The 21760-nt window shown below is 37.6% G+C and overlaps 1 protein-coding gene across 1 annotated transcript; it reads left to right on the plus strand.

Annotated features, from left to right (window-relative positions):
• Positions 1 to 1425: 1425 nt before the first annotated feature.
• Positions 1426 to 20226, plus strand: cat (catalase). The gene is made up of 13 exons (XM_028450793.1): positions 1426 to 1606; positions 4517 to 4688; positions 5611 to 5721; positions 6781 to 6911; positions 7031 to 7135; positions 8117 to 8242; positions 8349 to 8540; positions 9801 to 9953; positions 11130 to 11268; positions 12464 to 12594; positions 14269 to 14376; positions 16380 to 16463; positions 18274 to 20226. The coding sequence occupies exons 1-13, from the start codon at positions 1541 to 1543 to the stop codon at positions 18337 to 18339; spliced, it is 1584 nt and encodes a 527-aa protein (XP_028306594.1). The 5' UTR covers positions 1426 to 1540; the 3' UTR covers positions 18340 to 20226.
• Positions 20227 to 21760: the final 1534 nt, after the last annotated feature.

Raw genomic sequence — 21760 nt, forward strand, 5'->3', positions numbered from 1 at the left:
TCCGTCTGCGGCCAAAAATGGGCGTTTCCGTTCATCACGGGAACACCCCCTATCTAAAACGAGAATGCCCACCGCTTCTTCGGCCGCAAGATGCGTAAAGAAAACAAGGTGGTGACACCTCCTGTAACTGTGGATGTTTTTTTTTAAATTATTATTATTATATATCAGAAAAAATAAACATACGAAGTTGATAAAAACTATAATTGCACTTAAGTAAAGTACCAAGAGTAAGTACAGTATGCCGTAGGTTCTGATTAAAGTGTTAAAAGTGATGCAAACTGTTCATGTAAGGACATGGACAGAATAAACAGCAGGTAAAGTGACTAGTGAATTGTTCGTGGAACCGTTATAAACACTACAATATTGCACAATAGTTACTACAGAGATGAGTGACATGTATGGAGTCAGCTATGTTCATTGATTATTATTATTATAATCAATGATAATCCACAACTTTCACTTTTATCGAAGTTGCTGAAGTGATGTCTTCTTCTTTAATACTTTCCGGCAGGCTGTACGCTAGGTTGCGCAATGCCTTCTCGAAAGTTCATGCACATCCATCGTAGCCGCCATGATTGGAAAGACGACGACCAAAGCAATGGATTTGGCTGGATTGATGTTTAACCCCGCCCCCTCAGACTTCGACGAGCGAGTTTGACAGATAAGATTATTCATGAAATGCTGCAACACCGATCATGAAATAAATAAATAAATAGTGAAATATTTATACTTCATACATTTCAGAATGAACATGAAATGTAACGTGGATTTAATTAATTTTTGACACATTCAATTAATTAATGAGCAGTGTATTTATTTATTTAATTGTGGCACTCCTCATCCTCCCTACCCACTTTGATTTAATTTAAAAAATAAAAATGAAAACTTGTCAATAAAAAAGAAAAAAAATAAATTGAATAAAAAAGTGTTCATATGCAATTATTTGGGTCTGAAATGTTGGGGATTTTTTGTTGCATTGAACACTTTTATTTTTTTTTGATTGAAATTTTTTGTTGTTGACTCACATAACCTCTTTTTGATTGAATAATAAAGACACAAATATATGGCCCAAATACAAAAAAGATTACTTTAATAAAAAAATTAAAAAAAAAAACCTTTTCAGTAAAAAAAAAAAAAAAATTTAATCATAGAAAAAAAAACTGTTCAAATGCAATTATTTGGTTCTAAAATGTTTTTTTGGGCATTTGAACACATTTTTTTTTTTTGATTGAAAATATTTATTTATTTTTGATTGAAGCAAACTTTTTTTCGTTCGTTGAAACGTTTTTTTTTTTGGTTTTTTTTTAATAATAAAGACACAAATCTACCTCCATAACACGTACCTCTGTTTGGGAACCACTACAGGATTAGTGTGATAAAGTGAGTCAGCGCTTTTCCATCAGCCAATGGGAGGAAAGGAACGCAGGGGGTGGAGTCACACCGAGCAGAGTCCAGGAAGCTGTTCATTTTTTTTAAGCGTCGCTGTCACTGAAACTTCATCTTTTATTACCCAGTGTTTAGTCTGCACAATTCTGACCAAATGGCCGACAACAGGGAGAAAACCACTGACCAGATGAAGATATGGATGGAGAACAGAGGCGGAAAGGTTTGTTTGTGTGTGCTTTATTTGACTGAGGGGAGAACTGGATGAGAGGTCATTTAAGGTAACAACAACAACAAGAAGAAGAGGCTACTAACGAACTAAACTAAACTAGCTTAGTTTTCTATAATTTCACGAACGCTGTTGTTAATTTTCCACACAGTTCAGCGTTTATTGTTTAGTTTTTCATCGTTATGCTAAAATAATAGTATTAAATGTTTCTACTACAGTTAAGCTAATGCTAATGCTAATACTAAGTCTAGTTTGAAGTCGTCACTTTCACTGCGTTATAAAGTCCGATATCAATCTAAAGCAGCTCAGATGTTTACCAGACTGATAGGCAGTTATGAAACTCAAAGTGTCAGTTCCCAGGGACATGGGGGTAAACTCCAACCCCTGCTGTTGTTCTATAACCACAACATGACCAATAAACAGACATATTGATAGCTAACCTATTGAGGTCAGTGTAACAGACTGCACACCATCACTGGATCTGGTGTGTTGTAATGTAGTGTTTGTTCAGCCTCAGTGTTTACACGTCAAACACAGGACAGCGATTACACTCATAAAGCTTTGTAAAAAAAAAAAAAAAAAGTCTAACTGAAGGTGGGGAATCTTTAGACACCTCACGATTCGATTACGATTATTGGGAATACGTTATGACTCTGAATCAATAATGGATGCATCTATATCAGGGTCACCAACATGGTGCCCGTGGGCACCAGGAAGCCCGCTTGGGGCCATATTAGGGGCCCTCAGGAGCTCTAGTCACCAATGAGCTCCACCTAAAATCTGATTTACTTTCCAGGATTCAAACTCACAAAGATAAATACAGATGATGGATGTAATTAGTTAAGTTAAAGTTATAGAGGAAGATTTTCCCAAAGTTTAGAAAAGAAACGCCCTCTCCACTTTTTGAAAAAATGCACATGCGCAACACTCTACCTGCTCCCAAGAGGGAACGCCTATTAAAAGTGTGCAACAGAGCATACACGAGCCCGGTGCGTGACTTGTGCCAGGGCTCGCATCGCTAATCATTGCTTACATTAGGATAAACTTCTCTCCTAATAACTACTAGGTCAATAATTGTCAAATCTGAATCAAAAGCGTACCACTGCGATCCTCTTACAAGTCTGTTTCCAGTTAGTGATTCGCCCTCTTTTAAACACTTGAAAGTGCGCATGCGCAGCAAGTGAAAACTAGCTAGGGACGAGCACGTACGACGGCCTTACGTCAGAATGATTGACAATTAGGAGGACCAATATTCTATTCATAAATAATCTAAATTATTTATAAATAACATCCTCTACAATACCTTTAAGTTAAATACTGCTGCACGTGATGAAGTTTATGTATTACATTTAATTGTTAAATGTTTATTTTTCACGTGTTGCAGATTTTGTGTATGGGTTGTGGTATATTCTATATAATATGATATATAAAATATATTGTTCTTAATGCAAGGTGAATTTTCAAAAAATATGACATAAGTGTTACATTTTACAAATGTTGCATGTTATATGATTAGTTAAAAGTTGTTTTTTAGTAACTTGTAAAATAGGAAGATTGTGATTTTCTATGAAATGTAATAAAAATGAAACAATTGTATTAATTAGGATTTTTAAAAAAAGTGTATTATGTTGAAACTTTTAAACCTTTTTAAGTGACTGCAAGTTTTCATTATTATTATTATATCTTACCCCCTAATTAAAGCGAAACCGTTAATATTTAGTATTTAAGAAGGGATTTTCTAACTGGTAGCCCATCAGATTATTCAGTACCTACGAACTAGGGCTGCGTGATTATAGAAAAAATAATGATGATGATTAATTTAGTCATAATTAAAATCAAGATTATTCAAACGATTATTTATCAACCAAAAACTTATTCATTTTTTGTACAAAAAATAAAAAATAAAATCCTTCAAACACTAAAATCATGTTTACTTTTGCACAAAACGATATACAGCACTATTATGAAGAAGCTCAGTTTCAGAAAGGTTGGTGACATCTGATCTAGATGCACATTTTTACATGATTTTGCTGTTTCTCACCATAAAGGTGCAGTCCGTAACTTTCAGATCCCTCCCTCCCTCCTCCTCCCTCTCTGCTGCTCTCTTGCCCTGTGTCCAACGGCCCTCCCTCAGAGGAGCGAACAAGCTAACGTTAGCCCAACAGCAACATCACAGTAATATGACATGCACTGTTAAAAGCATATTACTACAGCGCTTCTCTCTCAATGTGCACACACCAATCTATCAGCAGCAGCAGCGTAACAACACAGTGTCACTCACAGCAGCCCACACGGAGGCTGCAGTGAGAGCAGCGTGCAAAACAAACAAACACATGCATTACAGAGTTCTAGTGTAACAGTTACAAATCAAACATAATGTAAATCAAGCAGCAGTAATTACCTTTCAAGCAGAGAAGTTGTTAATTCCATCTTCTACTCCTCCAGACCATACACTGTAAAAAATCACTACCTTTGCTGTGTTTTGGCCACGGCGGAAAGGGGCGGGGGCTGTGAGCAACAGCTGTCAGACAGTCCATCAAACACAATCCTGGCTTCGATTGGTTCTTTTTGCTCGGTCACGGTGCATTCTGCCAAAGGCTGCAGGAGCAGCAGAGGGGGCGAGGCTCAATGAGTCTGTTTTTTTCACACAACCTACTAGTTTCATTTAAGACTGTCCTTACATAGTGACAGCTTTAGCAAATATGACAAAAAGTCACTTTTATATGAGTTGCGGACTGCACCTTTAAACACACATTGATGATCTGCTACTTTGGCACTTCACCATGCAGTTATAGCTGAGCCTTCACAGATGTAAACAAAAAAACAGAGCATTTGCATTCAGACACAGGAGACAAATTTACCTTTTATTATTATTATTGTTTTATTAAATGCTGTGTTTTTCAGAAACCAGATAAGCTCACCACTGGGGCCGGGCATCCTGTAGGAGACAAGCTAAACCTGCAGACTGCAGGGCTACGAGGGCCCTTGCTGGTCCAAGATGTGGTCTTTACCGATGAAATGGCTCATTTCGACCGAGAACGGATCCCGGAGAGAGTCGTTCACGCCAAGGGAGCAGGTGACATTTTAGCAACAATAAAGTTTAGTAAATTTAACATCTTTAAACTTCAAGGCCACACTTTGATTAAATTTAAAACCAATGTGCAGCGTGAAGAGTTAATCAAAGTCAAATTTGTTTGTTGCTCTTCAATCATTATTCTATTAAAGTGTCTCAGCACTAAATGAAAAGCTTTATTTTCAAAAAAATGTTTTCTTTTATTTAAGTGTTTACTTTAAACTTTGTCCATGTGAGTTTTTACAAGTGAGTTTTATTAAACTTAGCAACAAGCCTGAGTAATTCCAGCAAGTTAATTTAGTCTTATTTTGAAATAATGTATTATGGTTTCATTCATTCAGACACTTTTTTCAGGAAATTTCAAACTGAAAGTCAACTGATCACTCATAATGATGCATGAAAGATATCAATAGATGCCTCTGAGGAGGACTGACAGTTGGCAGTTGAAACATGTCAGGAGATCAAAGTCAGTTTCCTGAAAAAAGTTGTCTGAATAAATGAAACCTTAACAAGCCTGAGGTTTTGTGAAGGGTTTTTTCTTCTTCTGTTCATCAAAATGTAAATTTTCCAGGAGACAAATTACTGGTGATGCTTGCCTGAGGCCAAGCAATTAAATAAATGAAAGGTGACTTAGATAAAGAAGCACAATTATAATGTTTTTAATAAAATACATTCAAGCAAACACTTGATAATGCAAAGTAGACAGAAAAAAAAAATCCTAACTCTGTTTTAGTCAAATTCATGAAAAAGAGTTGAAGAAAATGTTGTTTCAGGAATTAGCTTAAAAAACAAAGCTAATCTCTGCCAGCTTTGCAGATCCAGGTCATAGAATGCTCACATGCAGAAAAAACTTTTCCACTCTGCAGTGTTTCTTCAGTTGGTCTGAACGTTAAGCTAACACGTTGCCTTTCCTCTAAAAACACAGGAGCCTTTGGCTACTTCGAGGTCACTCATGACATCACTCGCTATTCCAAGGCCAGTGTGTTTGAGCACGTTGGCAAGACGACACCTGTCGCTGTGCGCTTCTCTACAGTGGGTAAGAATGTCCCACATTTAATAACCTGGAGTAAAAAAATTTTATTTAAAGCCCAGATTATTCTTTGCTTTTGGGATTGATTCTAATCTTTTTTCCTGAATTATATACTGTACAGTAGTCCCTTGTTTATCACGGGGGTAATGTTCTAAAAATAACCCGCAATAGGTGGAATCCGCTGTCAGTTGTCAGCTCTATTTTTTTACAATTATTATACATGTTTTAAGGCTGTAAAACCCCTCACCACACACTCTATACACTTTTCTCAGACATGAATGAACATTTCTCTCTTGTTTAAACACTATCAAAGTTTAAACCTTTGTAGATTTTAACACATAAATCTGTTTTCAAACATACAGCACTTCAGAGTCACACTGCTAGTGATCAGACATTGATGCCGAACGCATTCAGAGTGTTTGTTGATGATGACGTCATGTCAACACGGACACCAGTCTGTTCACCCATTCAATCATGGAATAGAAGCTGTGTGTGACCACCTAGAGCTGTATGACCTGTATTATAACCAGAACCAGACTAGGAAGGATTAGGTGTGGAGGAGAATCAGTGAGGAGGTGGTAGTAGCAGGGAAAAGTTCTCTCTGTAGCACTGAGCTAGGATAGCATTAGCCGCTAATCACACTGGCTTTTTTCACTGGTGGTTTATGTTTGTGATGGGAGAAAAAGGAGCACAGCTCCTCGCTTCAGCAGGCAGTGAAACTCACCGAGTTGGATGTGTCGCTGGTGGTTGAATGCAGCAATAGCCAATCAGGACGCAGAACACAATGCGCAATGCTGTAAAAAAAATGCATCCAAAATTGCACTGTAAAAAAATCAGCGAAACCGTAAGCGTAAGGTGAACCGCGATATAACGAGAGACTACTGTATATACAAATAATTCAAATTTTGACAGTTTGGGAAATTTTGTCAAATGAATACTTCGCAAAAATGATATAATGTGAGTTAGTGTTGTGTTAAGTGTTAGGTGTGAAAGTATTCAGGTTTGAACAACATTTGACCCGCGGTGGGTGATGTTAGTTTGTGACTTTCTGCCTCTCGATCACAGCTGGAGAATCAGGCTCAGCCGACACCGTGCGAGACCCTCGCGGCTTTGCTGTCAAGTTTTACACTGAGGATGGAAACTGGGACCTGACTGGCAACAACACTCCCATCTTCTTTATTAGGGATGCCATCTTGGTGAGTTGCTGTGATACTGCAGGCTCAAATCAATGTGACACAGATATATTATACATTTTCTGGATTACGCGTGTGTGTTTTGTTCCTAAACTGTGTTGTTTTTGTCCCTGTGGTTTCAGTTCCCGTCCTTCATTCATTCCCAGAAGCGTAATCCACAAACCCACATGAAAGACCCCGACATGGTGTGGGACTTTTGGAGTCTGAGGCCTGAGAGCCTTCATCAGGTACCTGCTCATGAGTCCAATGTTGAGCTGTCACATCTATTGTTCACTTTCTGACAAGAAAATGTTATTTATAAAACTAGGGTTTTGCATTTGTTTTGGTTCAGTGGTACGAGGGGTACGCAATGGCACTACAGGGGGTACTTGAGGGAGACAGGAAAATTAACAAATGAAAGCATGAAAAATTATTTGTTTAATTTTAGTTAAAAATGATAGTCATACTGAATATTACCAGCAACTCACAAAACAACAACAAAAACACACAAAATAGGTGAAAAATGCACTGAATAGTAAAAAGAACAGACGACAACAAAATGGCACACAACATACACTAAGAGAGAAAAATACTTACTACTACTAGCAACACCCAGAACTACAACAAAGACACACTAACTGACAAAAAAATACACAAGATCACTACAAAATACACAAAAATAACAAACGACATAAGAAGCAACCAAACGCAAACAACACCAAAAACACACACACTGAGAGAGAATAATTAAAATAATACCAACAACACACAAAATAAAAGCAAAATATACTGAATAATAAAAAAGAACAGACAAACAACAACAAAATACACAAAATGACACCAAAAACACACAAAACAAAAAACGCAAAATGATGATAGAAATGATCTTGATTAGAACATGAACTAAAAATACAAGAGTCAGTCTTGTTCCCATATCAGGAGGGAGGTGACCTTAAATGATTAAAACTATAGAAAAATAAATCTATTCAGTAGCCGCTAAATACTGTTTCATTCCACTTATTTACAAAATTAGATTATTTTAAATGTGTGTTATCACTCATTCATTCCATCATTATGCTCTATAGTTGATTTTTCCGCAGAATTCTGAGTAAAAGGTTGTAGTTGGACAAAAGGGGAACTTGAGCCAGAAAAGTTTGAGAACCACTGGTTTTGTGTATTTGGTGTTTTATAAATGTCTCATTGTCCTTTGTCTGGTGTCTCCTGAGCAGGTGTCCTTCCTGTTCAGTGACCGCGGCCTCCCCGATGGCTACCGCCACATGAATGGTTATGGATCACACACCTTCAAACTAGTCAATGCTGATGGAGAGCCAATCTACTGCAAGTTCCACTTCAAGGTTTGTGTTTTTAAAATGGAAACACAAATCATCCTTTCATGATGTGCGTTTTTCTGCTGTTGTTCTTTATTCCTGTTTTCTTTGTGTTTATTTGTTGTCGCCTTAGACTGATCAAGGAATAAAGAACATGTCTGTGGAAGAGGCAAACCGCATGGCTTCCGCTAATCCAGATTACGCCATCGGAGACCTGTACAACGCAATCGCTAATGACAACTTCCCGTCATGGACGTTTTACATCCAGGTCATGACCTTCGAGGAGGCGGAGAAGTTTCAGTTCAACCCCTTTGACCTCACCAAGGTATGCTCCTTTATATATACTGTTTATGATATATTGCGATGTATATCGTATCTTTTAGTATCGGGATATATTGTATCGTGACATGCAAATTGTGAATCATATTGTATCGTCAGATTCATGGTAATGCACACCCCTACCCATGTGTAATGTCAGAATTTTATAACATTTTAATGACCATTCTGCTTATATATTATATCAATAACATGATATCAGTAAATAAAAATGTCACCTTTACATGTACAAAATGGTATAAAATACAGTTTATTTCATTTTTTTTTAAACTTTCGAGAGCAAACAAATGGTAACTAACTGTAATTCAAGGACCAATATCAAAATGAAGTGGTATGTTTATCAAAGTGTCAAATTACATTACAAACAAAAATCTGCTTCTACAACAGATTCTGGTAAGTTCTTACATTTTATACAAAAAATACATCCATAAAAGAGCCCAGTTTGTTTTTTAAAAATAAAGTGCCATCAATTTCCAGCTAAAATGCTTTGAGGAGTGAGGTATTTTAACAAGGTCTGATGTCACTGACACCTAGTGACTGTGCATATGCATATGTTAGTGCAATCTTTTTTTTTTTTTTGATCAAATGATAATCACGCAGTGAAATATCACAATATATCACTGAATCGGTTTTCTCTTGCACCCTTAAAATGCGTTCTCACCTCAATCGCCCTTGATGAGTTGCTTGAACATAGTGGTGCTTTTTGGTCACTTCATCACTGCAGTGACATGATGACTGTGTGTCTCTGTCTGTATACATGTGTGTGCTGGTGACTGGGGAGAGAGAGTGCTGATCACTTTTACGTTTACAGCACAGACAGCACTGCTTTTACAGTTTAAATGATCAACTTATGGAGTTACTAAAGGATGACTTCACTAAGAATGTAGGCTTATTCAAGAAGTTAACTGCTATACTTTTGCCCCGGTAAGTTGAGGAAGTGTACAGTCGTCTCACTGTAGCGAGAGGGAGGGGCTGCTGCCTCGGCTCTACAGACGGTGAAGGATGGGGGGAGTTTCCGCTTGAAAAGTTCAAATTTTTTAACTTTGAGCGATTAGGTCACGCAGGACATCGTCGGCGGAATCACGCAAGTCGGGTCGCATGAAGGGAGTTTGCTTGAAGTTGCGTCATTTACATTGATTTTGAATGTAATCTCGTCGTTTCGGTTGTGTTCGGTGTGAATGCTCCTTTACACATTTGTGGGGCTTTCGTGGCGTGCCTCAAAGAACTCCAATTTTGTCTTTGTCTCCAGGTGTGGTCGCACAAAGAGTACCCTCTGATTCCTGTGGGGAAGATGGTGCTCAACAGGAACCCAGTGAACTACTTTGCAGAGGTAGAGCAGCTGGCCTTCGACCCCAGCAACATGCCACCTGGCATCGAGGCCAGCCCTGACAAAATGCTGCAGGTGATGCAAAGTGCACACACACCTAAATCAGTTTTGTCACCACCACGACAAGACTCTGAGGCTTCTCTAGAGCAGTGGTTCGCAACCTTTCCAGCCCCAAATTAAAGGTGCCAGAGACGCTACAGTCATGTGGAGACAGGGCCATCTATAAGGGGGAATAAAGGGGAGTGATTTTTGGGGTCCATCTATGAAGTCTATGAATCTGTGATAACTACATTTATTTATTCATCTGAATAATATCCATTGTTATCCAGGAAGTTTAGTCGTGTGTTGAACCATAGAATATATTAATCTTAAAGACAATAAAATGGGTTAAAAGTGACCAAAAATGGTGGAAAAGGTGGTGAAATATGATTTTAAAAACCACAGAAATTGGTTAAAAGTTGCAGTTTAGAGTGACCAAAAACAGACAAAAAGTGGTAAAAAAGGGTTCAAAGTGACAATATTGGAACAATTAGTTTAAACTGGCAAAAAATGGGCATTACAAATCGCAAATGTGATTAAATTGGCAAAAATAACATGAAATATGGTGAAAAGAGGTTAAAAGTAGGGCTGCACAATTAATCACATTATAATCGTGATCACGATTTTGGTTGCTACGATTAAATTAACCTGATTGTCTCTGCACTCTGTAATAGTGTTTTTATTCAGTTAGCCTTTGGTACATTTTAAAATCTTGGGGTAATTCCTTTTTAATTATTATTATTTTTTATTAAAATTTCATTTTAATGCTAATTTTTGCACTGTAAACTGTACACATATTGTTTGTTTAAAAGTAGTGCTATAAAAACAGATTTTTCTCAGTATGATAAATAATTGTGATTATAATCGGGATTACAATATTGATCAAAATAATCATGATTATCATTTTGCCCATAATCATGCATCCCTAGTTAAAAGTGACAAAAATGGGTCTACATCAGAATCAGAATCAGAATTCCTTTATTAATCTCAGGGGGAAATTGCTTATGTTACAGCCACAGGAGAAAAAAAAAATCACAAATAAAAGAATAAAAGCGTTAACAAAGACGACGTTGCAGAAAAAGGGGTAAAAATAAGCAAAAACAGGCTCAAGTTGTTCTACTATTAGTTTCTTGAAGGCATCTGGCGTCCCCAAGGTTGAGAACCACTTGTAGAGGTCTGAATTCCCACCTCATTGTTTCCTTCCATCTCCAGGGTCGACTCTTCTCCTACCCAGACACACATCGTCACCGGCTTGGGGCCAACTACCTGCAACTCCCTGTCAACTGCCCCTACAGGGCCTGTGTGGCCAACTACCAGCGGGATGGCCCCATGTGCATGTTTGACAATCAAGGTAGGTCACAATCTGGGCGTAGTCACAAACGTCTATTATCATATTTGAACCTAATCCACATGGGGGCGCTGTGAGACTGTCTTCACTTGGTGTGTAGGGAAGACGTCTAAAGAAGTCATCAGACCAACAATGGAAAATAGGGTCAATGGGTTCATAAACATTTTAATCCATGTAGACATGTGATGTATTGTAAGCATTTTATAACTAATGTGAAACCAAGTCGTGTTTTAAACTTTTAAACCTTTGTTTAAACAGGGTCTTTAAGTTTTAGCCATCAGATGTCAGCCTTCAGACTGTAATCAAACCCAGAGCGAGTTCTCAAGGATTTAGAATGAATATTAACTAATATTATAAATTCTACATGTTTTTTATAGGTTATTAAAAAAGTTACACGTGTAACTCGGTTATAACCAGTGATGGGAAAGTTCATTTTCTACACAGAGTTCGGCTCACACATTTTAAAATTAACCAGTTCAGTTTATTGTTCATAATTTATTTTTTTTTATTTTTTTTGCCAAATACGATACAGAGACTGAGACAATTACAGAAAAAGTGCTAACAGCTTACCACACTCTGTCTGTGTGTGTGTGTGTGTGTGTGTGTGTGTGTGTGTGTGTGTGTGTGTGTGTGTGTGTGTGTGTGTGTGTGTGTGTGTGTGTGTGTGTGTGTGTGTGTGTGTGTGTGTGTGTGTGTGTGTGTGTGTGTGTGTGTGTGTGTGTGTGTGTGTGTGTGTGCATTTACTAAGTCTAGTTCCCCCAATAATGATTCTACACAAGCAATCAGCTTAAAAGCTAACATCCTGACAATATTTAAGCTTAGCTTCTAGAATCAGTGTGTACACAATCTGACAGCGTAAACTGGAAAAGCGGCAGGAATTCTGGCTGCGTGCTGCTATTCTCCCCCTTCACCGTGTGTGTGATATAATAATTATAATGATAGTATTGTGGTTTTAAAGGGTGAGAGGAGGAGACAAGTTAATAACAGACAAATATTTAGGGGAAAGGAATGATGTATAAATATATATTTACAGTATAAGCAATTATAAATTGCCAAATACAATAATAGTTCTTGCCTGTTTTTAATTCTAATACAACACCATCTTTACAGACTCATTTACAGTAATTTACTACATTTAGGGTTTTGTTTTTGTGCTTTTTTCCAACAAAGCATTGTTTGCTCTATTTCCTCTTGTTAGGCGGAGCTCCCAATTATTACCCGAACAGCTTCAGCGCCCCACACACCCAGCCACAGTTTATGGAGTCCAAGTTCAACGTGTCTGCAGAGGTGACTCGATACAACAGTGAAGATGAAGATAACGTCACCCAGGTGATGAACAGGAGACATCAATCTATTTATAACCAAATATCTGTGTGATGGTTTTTCTAATCTCTCTGCAAATGTTTCACACTGTTTTTATTTTTTAATTATTAATTTATTTGATAGGGACAAGTGTGAACAATCAACATGTACCACACTACAACATTTATAGCCAAGGCTAATTTGCAATGTCCGTCCCTCGAAGGGCTTTTCAAATGCACACAGAAAATGCAGAATACAGAAAATACATTTACAGTAACATTAATTCTGACGTTATGCAAAGGAAGTGCATTACACAAAATGATTACACACTTTTTAAATTCATTTTTGAAAGCCACCAGATCTAAGTCCTGTTTCAGCTCAGGAGACAATGTTTAGCGCCGTGGACAGTAAAGGCTGACTGTCCAAAGGTGTTTTTTCTACAGAGCACTTTCACATTTTCATTAGCAGCTCCTCGTGTGATGGAGCCCACAAATCCAAGATGGACGATGAGCCGTCTGAGAACATCAGATATACATTCTTTTTAAATTACAAAATTTTATAAAATTTTCAAAGTTAAGAAGGTTTAACCTCTGCAACACTCCACAATGATGTGTTCTGACATGTCATTTTAATTAATTAAAAAAGAGTTACAATTTATTTTTTGTTTTTATTTGTAAAAAAAAAAAAAAAAACTATTAATTTATTTCCATTTGTATTTCCTCCAAAAAGATGAGCTGAAATTATAAATGTGTCAAATCCAAATACACTTGTGTGTGTCATGATATTTCAGAGTGCTTGTAAACAGGACATTGGCACAGCACTGACTGTTTTTTTAGAACTCATTTTTTATTTTTGAAGTAGACAACTGGTACATTTTCTAATTTATTAGATTTTCTAAAATTCTTACAGCTGTATCCATATTGTGTTGTGATTGACAGATAGTAACAATCAGGTTTTAATAATGGCAGATCTGAACATATTTCAGTCACAAATACAATTACTTCAGCAAAGTGATGTTATTCAGAAAGGCAACCAGGTAAGGAAAAAGAAAAAGAAAAAGAAAGGGGGGAAACAAAACTAAATAAATGTATAAATAGATAAATAAATAAATGATTAATTAAAAAACAAGAACCAGATATGTGGGATTGACAAGATTGGTTTGAAATGAGTGGATTAATATGTGGATGAGTTCAGATCATTTCATTGCACGATTATGGCGTCGGCAGATTTCCATCTAGTAAAAAATATTCTTTTCTGGAGTCTTAAAGCATATTTCTCTAAGTTTGGTTTTAGCCAATTAATTGTGATGTATTTAATTGCTGCTGTTGTCATTATTTGTAAGAGATATTTTCTAGCTTTTCCATCAATGCCTGCTGGTGTTGGGCCAAGAATTACCACTCTACGATCTTTAACTAGGTTTTGATGGAATAAAATTTCAAAAAAGTCCATCACAAAATTTGTCTCAGTTTCGTACATGCCCAGATAATGTGAGTATGGTTGCCTATGTGTGTGTGTGTGTGTGTGTGTGTGTGTGTGTGTGTGTGTGTGTGTGTGTGTGTGTGTGCCACAGTTTCTCCAATATTTATTTGAGTGCGTTGATCCCATTTTAGCAGAACTGACTGTTTTGAATACATTTGTTATTCTTTGTCCTCAATCAGGATGAAAATGTTAGTATTCTCAGTGTGGATCTTCTAATTGCAGGTTCGTACCTTCTTCATGGAGGTGCTGAATGAAGAGGAGCGACAAAGGCTCTGTCAGAACATGGCAGGTGCCCTGAAAGGAGCTCAGCTCTTCATTCAGAAACGAATGGTAGGTTTTAATCTTCACTACTCTGACTACAGTGGGGTGGCAAAGGAACAAAGTCATTGGCTGTAAACCAGTGCTTCAGTAGACACTTGTGGTCAGGATGAAGCTCACAGGGAACACAACTTCCTGCTACAGGAAGTTGAGAGTTTGCACGCTAGTGGTTTTGTATTTTTTGAATTTTTCTCGGTAAAGCTAAAGCATGATTCAATCAGAACATACATTTTTTAAATCGTTTTATTAAATGATTCATTGATTATCGTCCCAGGCCCATTTCAGTGCCTGACTATAAAGAAGCGATATGAAGAAAAAAATAGCCAAACTTCAACAGATGGAGGAGGAACTGGCAGAATGCCTCACGGTACGATAATTATTGCGCTATTGTAGGAAAGCCCACAGTTTACAGCAATGCTAACAATAACAAGAATGATGACCTTTAAAAAAAAATGTCTGTTCACTATTTTGACAGTATTGTACTGAATACTGCCTATTAATAGATACATATTCTTTAGATAAATTGCAAAAATTCAAATTGAGTCAGGAACACTGTCAAAGGCAACACAGTTATAGAAACAGCCAAGTAATAATAAATGAAATAATAATAAATAAAAACTGCCAAAGAAATCAAAGTATTGCAAACTTCCTTATTCTGTGTTTAGCTTAACTAGTACAGTACCTGTCTGAAGTATGTATTCATATAGTGGGTGGAGCTTAAGTAGAGTTGTCAATTATAGCCAAATGAGTATGTGTTTGAAGGTTGGATGTACAAAGAGGTGTACATACTCTGTAATCTGTGTTATAAAGGGGTTTATTTGCAGGTTCAAAGTAAAATAGTTCCCTGGTTTAATTCTATGGGACATGTGAATGATAAATATATATATAAAGTTTGCACCAATGTTTGCTGGATTTAAACAAATGGATAATAAATGTCATCCCCCGTCCTTAGACCCTCCTTAGGCAAGAAAAACTCAAAAAACCCAGTGGGAAAATTAATTACACACAAACATGTCATGTACACCACCACCTGTAACCTATGACGAAGCCGCAATGCATTATGGTACTTGTAGTTTACTCTGAAAATGTCCGCTACAGCCAACCAAAAAACTTAATTTTAAGCGCAATGGCTCATTATTTTATATCGTGACATAACCATGACGATATCGAGGCACTTTTAATACCGCTGTATCACTATATCGTCAATACCGGGACATTCCTAATATTTAATGATGCTTGACAATGACAGAAAATACTGCATAAAGTCCAATTGATTATTCTCTAATGTTCTCGTTTAAAACCTAATGTTGTATATGAAAATAAACATTTGGGTAGAATTGAGCTGAAATCTTATGTTAGTGATGTGGTGAGGCTATTTTGATATATTTACTTTGTCTCGGGCTGTAGGAACTTTAATTGAACAATTGAGTCTGATTGGCTGTATTTATTTATTTAATTCTTCTAACAGTATGTTGGCAAATTACATTTAAGTATTGGAATTTAAGAAGGAAGCTGATTGCAGGCACATTATCCCTTCTATCAAGTTAAACCAGTGTTTTTCAACCTTGGGGTCAGGACCCCATCTGAGGTTGTACACATGTCACTGTGTGCACTAACCTGGCTACTCAGTGTTTGTAACACACTTTAATAAACATGAAAAATTGGGAACCTTCAAGTTAAACTCTTTAATTATCGTAATGTTGTCCATTTTAATAATGTAATATAAAAAATGTATAATTTTTTTTAATAATAAAAAGGTTTGGATTCCAAATGTTCAGGGTTTTTTTCCACTTCAGATGTATTTTTGCTACTGCTTCCCTCTCGCCGTTTAAAAACAAAAAAAAACTGTTGCGCTTTCTTCCTTTCTCTTATAGAATCAGTGATGAATGTTGTTTTTTTTTTTGTTTTTTTTATCAAACTTTAACATGTAGTACACAAAAAAAAGCCTATACGAACAGATGTGTGGCTTTTACCAACAGAAACTCAATGATCTTACATCTATGGTATGTGTGCAGGTGGAGAACCTGAAGGCTGTTCATCCAGACTACGCAAACGGGGTTCAGAGCTTTCTCAACAAGTACAGCACAGAGACTCAGAAGGTAAACCATTTCACTGTCCTACTCCATTTACTCTCGTCAACGTTGCCATAGTTACCTTGAATAAGTAACACCTACTCAGAACAAAAGACCACAGCGCACACACACACACACACACACACACACACACACACACACACACCAGACCATTATGTTCAAAGAGGGAAAAGCCGACAACTTCACAAACTCTGCCTTTTTCAGTCCTTTGCTTCACAAAATAAACACAGATCTCTATTACAAGAGACAACATGAAACTACAGGCTGAGCGGAATCCACTGATATACAGGTCAGGTATGTTACGTACCAAAACAACGCCACAAAATCAGGAAATGCACAGCGGCAAAAGTCAACAATGATGACAAATTGTTTACTTTTGTTGTTTCTTATCAAAAGTTGCTCCAATGTGTATAAAACTCTATATTTTGATAAATCCAAATCATGTCGTCAGATAGACACCGCCATTACACACATTCAGGCATTTCTCAGTGAAGAAATCCGTCCAATGAGCGCATAGTGCTCGTGCGTAAAATGTCCGGTCCCTACTTTATCCAGCTCTGATTGGCCAACGCTAAAACCACTCCCATAGTGTTTGATATCACCAATTTTTTTCAGGTTTTACAACAGTGTCCACCTGAACAAACCTAACGTGGTGATTTAACAACTTTATGCTGTTTATTGTTTCCTTCTATTTCAAACTGGATGACTTTTACTTTATCCAGGCTGCTGCAACGCTCTCTCTCTCTCTCTCTCTCTCTCTCTTTCGCTCTCTCTCTCTCTCTCTCTCTCTCTCTCTCTCTCTCTCTCTCTCTCTCTCTCTTTCGCTCTCTCTCTCTCTCTCTCTCTCTCTCTCTCCCTCTTTCTGTGTGTGACAACTTCAAAGCTCCATCGTATGCATTTCTCCACGCCTTTGCCATGATGATGGTTTGTTTATGACAAAATGCTGATCAGAATGATTCAGGGAGGGCGATTCGATTTAATGTAAACAGTTTCATTGATGCACCTTAACGGCAATTTCATTGGTCTAATGTGACGGAGCTCAATTTTTTGGTGGCATGAAGCGTGTATGAAAAAAATCCACTAATTAGCTGCGTCAATAGCTGGCTTTTTATCACAGATTTTCACAAAATCAAAGCGATATTTCTAAATGTTGACAAAGTATAATTGTGCTTTGAACGTGTTTCCATTGAAGATTGTTTTGGGGAGGAGCCTTGTAACTCCTGTGAAATCTCATCCCGCGAGACTTTGCTACAGAAAAACTGACGTTCAGAGCCTCCTTATAACACTCTGTATGCCTTTGTTGTTTCATGTCTAATGTAGCCGTAACAATTTTTAGGTATAATGCTAAGAAATGTCCCGGTCTCCTCTTCTGTTTACACGTACCGCGCCATGTTTTCTGGGAGAGAAGTGGTCATGTGACCAGGTACGTCACATTCTGTGACGTGTATTTGTGGAAAAAGTGTTTCCATGGTGCTTTTGTGACACATTTCATTATTGAAACATATGAAATTTCTCCTCATGAAAGCGTAAAAACGTTTTAGCAATATTTGAGTGGTTTTTTTTTCAGGTGTTTTCATCAACAGTTTTCATTGCGTTATTTAGATTTTAGTATTTGCAAGGGTAATGGAAACTCAGCTATTGTTTCAGCCGCAGGGTTCAAAGCCTAGGAAAAAAGTAGCAGCTTATAGTCCAGAAATTACGTTAACTCCTAGAGTTGAAACAATTTTCTTAGAAGACACACTGTAGTAGAGAGGGTTGGTTCTGTCGTGCGAACCTATAGTATGTAATGCTGGTGTTCCATCTTTGTTTCCTGCAGAACAAACCTCTGCACGTTTACAGCCGTCCAGGAGCCTCAGCTGTCGCCACCGCCTCCAAGATGTGATGCATTCCTTTACCTTCCGTCTGACTGACAGCGAACGCACTAACCCGATTACCGACTTTAATTAGAAACGATCTGCCTTTTGCTTTAGCTGTGACCAGATTGCTGTTCTAACAGTGCAGATAATTTATCTTCTCCAGTCATTTGAAGCTTATAGTAATCTCTGATTTTTAGAGACGATCACTCAGGAGAATGTGAAGATTGAATGAGATTTTTGTGTTTGTTACTTGCAAGTAAAATCTACAACCGAGCTTCTAATCGTCTACGGCAATGGTTTGAAAGATTAGTGAGTGGTCAGAACTGGCAGGTACATCTTGTTTGAGTTCTTTCTCTTACACCAGATATGGACAACTGGTGGTCCGGGGGCCACATGCGGCCCTCGGGCTAATTCTGTGCGGCCCTCAAGACAATTCCACCAAAAATTGTAATTCAATAAATTGGAATTAATATAAAGCCCAGCATAATACACGAAGCAACAACAAAAAATGCAAAAGGACCTCAGACACACAAAACAAGCAACGAAACTCACAAAACAACAACACCTATACAAAATGACACCAAAGAAACGCACAACGCAGTTGTTTCTTATCAAAAGTTGCTCCAATGTGCATCAAACTCTATATTTTGATAAATCCAAATCATGTCGTCAGATAGATACCGCCATTACACACATTCAAGCATGTCTCACTCGAGAAATCCGTCCAATGAGCGCATAGCACTCGTGCGTAAAATGGCCGGTCCCTACTTTATCCAGCTCTGATTGGCCAGCGCTAAAACCACTCCCATAGTGTTTGATATCACCAATTTTTACAGGCTCTTAGCTTTACAATGCTGTGTCAATCAGTCTGATTGGTCAAAGCATTGCTCAATAACACCCATGCATAATGGCATCAAAGAGTGGAACGGAAAATAGCATTACGCATGGCACAGCAAAAACCTGAATAAAATTGAATATGTGTAACACGTAACTTGTTTTCGTGCTGAAAACGCACCAACAATCCTTTAAAAAGAATGGTGTCAATTCATTTTATGTTACAGAATCAAGAAAATATGATTCATATTTTTAATGTTGTTTAAAAACTAAAAATAAATTGAGTGTTCAAAGCCAAAATTCTAAGAAATGTGTGTTTTCTCAAAAGGAAATAAAAAAAATAAAAGCATTAATTAGACCTCTGCTTTAAAATAAGTTTAGATTCTGTTGGATGTTAATGTTTTGGTATGAACAGCTTCAACAGTAAAAAAAAAAAAGAAAACATTTAAACTCATGGAATAACTTCAACATTAAAATAGCATAATTTTACGGGCTATAGAGCGCACCGCTATATTGGCCACATTCCAATAATTTTGCAATTTTCCAAGAAAAATCCACACGAAGGCCGCGTCATCTTATAGGCTGCACGCTATTGGCTGATGAGGATGCCCTTCAGACGACTCAACCAATCAGAACAGGCAGGGAGACGGGCTATACTCACGTTAGGTTTAACAGAGATTTCTGTGTATTCTGATGAGTTTCCATCTCCACATGAAGTCTCCTCCTCACTGCCTGACATCTACATATCAGTCCATTTACAGCTTTTATGGTCATTTTTTACTGGAACCAGACTCCGCCCTTTCTACCGTGAACTACCGTGGAGCGATCAGGCTGAGTCCGGACTCTGAGTCAGAATACGGACGTGATCAATTCTCAACATACTAAACTTTTTATTTGGCAACTTTATGCTGTTTATTGTTTCTTTCTATGACAAACTTGCTGACTTTTTCTGTATCCAGGCTGTTCTGATCTCCGTCTCCACTCTGTCCATCCTCCTTACGTAAGCTTCTCCATCAGCCTCAGAGTCCTGTGCACTGATCGCACCTGAATAAACCTAACGTGGTGATTGAACAACTTTATGCTGTTTATTGTTTCCTTCTATTTCAAACTGGCTGACTTTTACTTCATCCAGGCTGCTGCAGCGCTCTCTCTCTCTCTGTATGTGTGTGACAACTTCTAAGCTGCATCGTATGCAATTCTCCACACCTTTGCCATGATGAGGGTTTGTTTATGACAAAATGACTGATCAGTGAGTGCGTGCTCGATTTAATGTAAACATTTTCATTGGTCTAATGTGACGGAGCTCAATTTTTTGGTGGCATGAAGCGTGTATGAAAAAAATCCACTAATTAGCTGCGTCAATAGCTGGCTTTTTATCACAGATTTTCACAAAATCAAAGCGATATTTCTAAATGTTGACAAAGTATAATTGTGCTTTGAACAAGTTTCCATTGAAGGTTGTTTTGGGGAGGAGTATAATGCTAAGAAATGTCCCCGTCTCCTCTACTGTGCCATGTTTTCTGGGAGAGAAGTGGTCATGTGACCAGGGACGTCGCGTTCTGTGACGTGTATTAGTGGAAAAAGTATTTCCATGACGCTTCTGTGACACATTTCAATATTGAAACATTTGAAATTTCTCCTCATGAATGCGTAACAACTTTTTTAGCGATATTTGAGTGTTTTTTTTTTATGTGTTTCCATCACCAGTTTTTATTGTGCTATTTAGATTTTGCACATTTCCAAGGGTAATGGAAACTCAGCTATTGTTTCAGCCGTAGGGTTCAAAGCCTAGGAAAAAAGTAGCGGCTTATAGAGTTGGAACAATTTTCTTAGAGGGCACACTGTAGTAGAGAGGGTTGGTTCTGTCGTGAGAACCTATAGTATGTAATGCTGGTGTTCCACCTTTATTTCCTGTAGAACAAACCTCTGCACATTTACAGCCGTCCAGAAGCTTCAGCCGTCGCCGCCGCCTCCAATATGTGATGCATTTGTTCTTTTTGATTTGTTGTTCTTTAATGATGTGTTTTTACTGACTGAGTTATTTTTAATGAGTCGTGTTGAAAGACAAATTTCTGCTCTTTTGAACAAACAATAACATTCTGCTCTATTCTAAAGTTCTATTCTATTACCTTCATCTGACTGACAGCGAATGCACTAACCTGATTACAGACATTAATTAGGAACGATCTGCCTTTTGCTTTAGCTGTGACCAGATTGCTGTTCTAACAGTGCAGATAGTTCTTCTTCTCCAGTCATTTGAAGCTTATCGTAATCTCTGATTTTTAGAGACGATCACTCAGAATGTGAAGATTGAATGAGATTTTTGTGTTTGTTACTTGCAAGTAAAATCTACAACCGAGCTTCTAATCGAGCTACAATGGTTTGAAAGATTATTGACTGATCAGAACTGGCAGGTACATCTTGTTTGAGTTTTTTCTTTTACACCGGACATGGGCAACTGGTGGTCCGGGGGCCACGTGCGGCCCAGATTGTGGGAGAGATTGACAATAAACAAAATGTAACAAAACATAACACACAAGAAATAACAAAAATACATATATATTGACTCCTAAAATACACAAAATGCCAGCAGAAATTTCCAAAATGACGGAT

Source organism: Gouania willdenowi, chromosome 6 (genome assembly GCF_900634775.1).
Source record: "Gouania willdenowi chromosome 6, fGouWil2.1, whole genome shotgun sequence".
Taxonomy (NCBI): domain Eukaryota; kingdom Metazoa; phylum Chordata; class Actinopteri; order Blenniiformes; family Gobiesocidae; genus Gouania; species Gouania willdenowi.

Excerpts from the sequence above, each read along its gene's own strand:
- cat (XM_028450793.1), top strand. The coding sequence starts at position 1,541 with ATGGCCGACAACAGGGAGAAAACCACTGACCAGATGAAGATATGGATG. Across the intron at positions 4,689-5,610 it reads CGTTCACGCCAAGGGAGCAG|GAGCCTTTGGCTACTTCGAG; the intron begins GTGACATTTTAG and ends CTAAAAACACAG. Across the intron at positions 6,912-7,030 it reads TTATTAGGGATGCCATCTTG|TTCCCGTCCTTCATTCATTC; the intron begins GTGAGTTGCTGT and ends CTGTGGTTTCAG.